This window comes from Meleagris gallopavo, chromosome Z (assembly GCF_000146605.3).
Source record: "Meleagris gallopavo isolate NT-WF06-2002-E0010 breed Aviagen turkey brand Nicholas breeding stock chromosome Z, Turkey_5.1, whole genome shotgun sequence".
In the NCBI taxonomy this organism is placed as follows: domain Eukaryota; kingdom Metazoa; phylum Chordata; class Aves; order Galliformes; family Phasianidae; genus Meleagris; species Meleagris gallopavo.
The window spans coordinates 39660518-39665829 of record NC_015041.2 but is presented as its reverse complement, the minus strand read 5'-3'; the positions used below and the strand labels follow the sequence as shown (position 1 = coordinate 39665829).

Below are 5312 nucleotides of genomic sequence, written 5' to 3'. Positions count from 1 at the left end.
ACAGTGCACTAATCAAATACTAAATCAATAAGTAGTCCTCATCCTACCCCAAAGAGAAAGTCTGCTTACCAAATACAGCAGATGTTTTCACATTAATGTGTTGATTTTGGTCTGCAATACATTACTGGAGTTTGTAAATGATATTGTTTAATCAAAGCCACCCTTATTTAAAAACAAAAACAAAACAGAATCCCAAGCACCTACTTAGCTTTCAGTGTTTTTCTTCAACTGTTACACCAAGCATTAATTGATAGCTGTGGATACAGCAGGTACTTGCTGCATGTATAACAGTCAGTATAAGTAATCTTTTAACCCCACTTTATTTTTACGATATGTTGACAACTTGTTCTTTTTATCCTTCAGGGAAGTTGCAACAAGAAAAGCAGCCTCTCATGTACAAAGGAATAAACAAACTGGAACGAGGAACATATGCAACTTATCAGTGCCTGGTACTCTTAATATCACAGCTTTCAAAAAGGTATTTGCAAATGTTAGTGCTGGCATTACAACTAATGTTCAGGAGAAATCTGCTGAAGTTTGAGGTAGAACAGATATCCTTGCTCATCAAAGAACCAGTGTGTAGCCAGTGCTATGAGAGGCCAACTTCCCCATGCTGGAACCATCTATTTTTCTGATGCTTATTTTAGCTCAACAAAGAATGACTAGTGGTCCTAGTATGACTTGTGCAGCTCCAACAATGTAACATGATCTATGCCTCCTATTCTGAGTTGATTAAGCAAACTAATTGTTTTGCTCTTGAGGCTCTTGGCATGTAAATTAGAGATTGATAAATAAGATTTGAATAACTTTATTTCAAAGGCACTTCCACTCCTCCATCCTTTTCAAGCATTTACCCTTCAACTCAGTTCCTAGTATTCTGAAGAACATTCTTTTCCTGTATAAGCGAGTTCATTTGTTCAAACATATGCCTTTTGGTTATAAAGCTTCTGTACCAAATGAAGAATTTTTGACTAATGCTCAAAATACAGATGGCTCACAAAACACCCAAGTTATTCTTTCATAATGAGTTAATTATGGTAGCTTACAAAGAGAGCGAATATCAAGACTACATTTGTGTTGAGTTCATTTATTTCTAGTGGATGACTGAAGCTTGAAAATGTGTGGACCTACTTATTTCACAGTTTCATTGTAGTGCTGTTCAGAGATTTGGCCTTCTGCATCCATTAAGCAGAAGTATCTGAAATAATTTTTCTTTCTTATATCTTGTTTTTAAGAAGGTGCAATGTCACCTAAGAATAATTTAAAGACTTCTGTATCACATCTGACTTCATGAGGCAGCTACTTTCCAAAGTATAGCACTACTGTTGTTAAAAGTGTTCCAGTATTTATAAATGCATGACAGAGATGCTGGCTGCAGCACACGGTATCTATATCTTTTTTTCAGAACAGTGGATCAGTTATATGTGCCTCCTCCAGTGACTTTCTTAGGCCTCTTACATCTGTAAGCTGTAAGCAGAGGTGTTTATATCTACATTCCCATGAAAGTGCTCAACCATACCATTATGAGCACATTTTGTTTTCAAAATTTACTTAATATAGAGGATAAAAACTATCCCTATCTTAGATACAAACCGATATTGACTTAAAAACTCTTGCATATATACACTGGCATAACCCTGAAACAAAGGAATGAGGAATCTGTCAGCATGGGAAGCTACAGACAGGAAAGCAAGCTGTTCCACCTTATGTCCTCCAGCTTGAAAGCAGGACCTGTACTGAACTGATTGCAGTAGTATCAGAGAGCAAAAGCATTATTACTGTCCAGACTATCAACTTGCCAAACAGGGTCTGAAAAGTGAAAACTTCACGAATTTCAGACCATTATAGTCTGTACTCTTTCCTTTACACCGGCAGTACACTCCCAGAACAACAAATTATCACAGGGGAAGAACTAACTGGTAATCTTCAATTCTTCATTGCGGTTTTCCTTAATTGGTTTCCAACTAGCTGCCTGCCCAGAATTCACCTCCTGCTGAAGGGTATAAAGTGACACTTATGTCAACCTGCTCATCTGAGCAGGATTATGAAAAACAAACAAAAGCAACAACAAAAATTTTTTTTAAAGAGTTTGAATTCTTAAACAAGAGTTAGAAATAGAAAACAAATCCCCAAAGCTCCAAATATCCAGCATATGGAATCTCTCCCCAAACAATCTTGCTAACAAATTCTTTCGGTATATTGCACTGTTAACAAATTTAAGTCCATAAAACGATTACTAATATGCTAAACTTGTTCAGGTTGTTCTGGGTTAAAACAACTTGTTTGCTGTTATCATCTGCTACAGTAATCAGCCAAGTACACACAGAACTTAGAAGAATGAGCCAGTGTCTCATATACTCCAGTGTGCATTTTCTGTAAGGAGATTCAGAACAGCTTACTTATATGACTTAAATTTTTTTTTTTTTTTGCCACTCTCCTACCTGGATATTTAATTTTAGATAAAATATATGTAGATCTATTACAAAATAAACCTTGAAAGCCCAGCAGAATAGGATCTGCATTTAGTGATGCTCTTCTGAATTCAAAACCATCATGTCAGCAGTTGCAGTCTTTTCCAGTTCCAGTGCATAGGGGTTATATTCTTCTTCAAGGTTTTTCTTCCAGATTTTAACTAGAGGATGTTAGAACAAAACAAAAAAAGAAAATGAAAAAATTCCAAGTTACTGCATAACTGAAGAAAAAACTTCAAATGAAAAGCCATTGACTCTCAAATTCCTCATCCTCAAAGCAAATGTGAAGATAATTTGGCACATCGGCATACACTACTCAACATCAGATGACACATGAAAGAAGACTTCAGGCATGAAAGAATGCACTTAGGTCTTTGATCTAGCCATCTGCTTAGGTGACACTTAACTGTGAAGGGGGCTAAAGCAGTCAAATTTTAGGGTTGCCTAGAGTTTTGTGATAACTATCATCAGCGGAATGCGTTAGCAGAAAAGGAAGACCTTTATAAAACTTGAGTCTACTGTAACTACAGAGCATACAGTTTAGGAAAGAAACAGAAATTTTCTAGGAAATGTACATAATAAGAATTCTGTAAAAACCTCCCTGGACAAAGCAGTGCATTTCACCTAAATCAGAGGATTTCACAAAGCAATTCTGTCTTTCTCAGGCAGACCTCATGTTCACAGAACTGAGAAAGAAAAAAAAAAATACCACAGAAAAGCATAGTTCCTCATTACTAACCATTAACATGCCAGGTGCCATTAGTTTCAGTGAAAACAGTAAAGCAGACTGAAAACTTGAATCAAAAGTAAGTCAATAAATACTCACTGTAATTTGGTATATCCTCATCATGGTCACTGGGAGAAGCTTTACCAGTTTCTGATAAGCAGCTTTTTTCAAATTCAGTGGTTATGATGCTGAGTTCAGTTTCTGTTTGACTTCCTTCAGCTTCTTCCTCTAAAGCTGCTACCATCTCTTTGTAGGCTTTCCTAGCCTCTGTTGTCAGTTGTACCATTCTGTGAAAATGATCCTGTGGAAATATTAGTATAAACTTTTATCACACAAAATTTTAAAATGTTTATGGAAATCTGTAATGGACATCCCTTATTCAAAACATACGGATATTTATATATAAAGTTCAAACAATAAACTGTCTTTTTAGTAAGACAGTATGGATATTTTACTGCAATATCATGAATGAAATTTTTTTCAAAAACAACGAATGAAGCTTGCCCACACAAGTTTAAAAAACTGCTGTCCATATTACATCCATTTTCATGGCAAATTTATCTTGATGATTCATTCACACGTATTCAGCTAACCAGAACAAGGTGATGTTTAAAACTGCCCTCCATATTCACAGAATCACAGAACTGTAGGAGGTAGAAGGGACCTCCGGAGTCATCATGGAGTTCAACCCACTGTTAAAGCAGGTTCCCTTTGGTAGGCTGCACAGGAAAGCTTCTATATAGGTCTTGAATATCTCCAGAGAAGGAGACTGTGTAACAACTCTGGACAGCCAGTTCCAGCGCTCTGTCACCCTTACAGTAGAGAAGTTCTTCCTCATGTTCGTATGAAACTTCCTGTGTTCGAGTTTGTGCCCACTGCCCCTTGTTCTGTCACTGGGCACCACAAAAAGAGCCTGGCCCCATGCTCTCGACTTCACTTTTGACCTTAGCTTTTCCCCCACCTGCAAGAAGACTGTTTAAAAGCATCCACTGGTTGACTAACTGCTGCAGCTCTGCACAAGCTAACTTGTTATCAAAGTATGAAAAACAAAACAAGCATTAATAGAAACATAACGTCTTTGGAAACAGACAGTTTGAAAAGAGATCTAAGTGGAAATGATGTTAGGAAGAGACAGCAAAATCACTTTTTTTTAAAAGAAAATGCTGAGTAGTCATACATTCATAATTAACTTCACATAGAAATCTCTAATTTGGGATTAAGAGTATAGGTGTGCAAAAGCAAAATAAAACCTCAGAATTATTTTTTTCTCCTAAAGGTAAAAATTAAGTAAAGCAAAACAAAAGCCTGAAGTTTATCTTTCAACTCACCTGAGCTCCATCATAGCTAAAAATTCCCACTACACTCACAGGCACTGCTTTGTTCACACAGCGACCTAGGGCCTTGCGATTAAGAGCAAAAACAAATGGTATATTCTGCTCACAGGCACAGTCGATAATGTTATGAAGAGTCTCATCCAATCCACCTGGAGCAGACAACAAAATTAACCATGCATGACACTATTCAAGCTAGAAGACAAAAGATGACAAAAGCTGCAGGATTATGGGAACATCTAGAAATGACAAGAATTTATAAGAAAGAATATATGGATCTGCTAGGAGAATTTGACACTTTTTTCTTAATTAGCAGTATCCTTAGTTTGCTACTATTCCATACTTCGTTGTATGAGAGGAATAGCATTTGCTACAGAAACAAGTCAATTATAAAAAAAACCTGAACGTTAAGAAACTATTTAAAAGTGATTAGACAGAAATAACAATAAGTAGTAAAACAAATTTTAAACAAAGTATCACTGAAAACTTACTGCTAAACTGTGGCTTAAAAGATACCAATAACTTATCAGTTATGCCAGTGCAATCTTTCGAGCAATTGGCAATCAGTAAGTATAGTGGTGTCAGTTTCAGTAACTTCCCCCACCTCTGATATTCTTGATATTTATTCTTGCCTAAGTTCACACATCAGCTATAAACACAACAGTAAACAATGCGAAGAAGGAAGGCATCTACTATATGGCTGGATTTCAAAGGCCGTTCAAGTAAGTCCTTCCAATAATAATAGGTATCATGTCTTCTTTTTTACATTTCCTTTTTGTTAAA

General features: G+C 36.3%; 1 protein-coding gene across 4 annotated transcripts in view; it reads right to left on the bottom strand.

Annotated features, from left to right (window-relative positions):
* Positions 1-1071: 1071 nt before the first annotated feature.
* The window catches only part of SECISBP2 (SECIS binding protein 2), a 189891-nt gene continuing 185650 nt past the window's right edge, over positions 1072-5312 (bottom strand). For all 4 annotated transcript variants that reach the window (XM_019610559.2, XM_019610560.2, XM_031557337.1 and 1 more), the window contains 3 exons: positions 4527-4681; positions 3298-3499; positions 1072-2632 (listed from right to left, as the gene is read on the bottom strand). In XM_019610559.2, the coding sequence (XP_019466104.1) occupies positions 2523-2632; positions 3298-3499; positions 4527-4681 (467 nt within the window). In that variant the 3' untranslated portion in view covers positions 1072-2522. The remainder of the gene's footprint in view (positions 2633-3297; positions 3500-4526; positions 4682-5312) is intronic.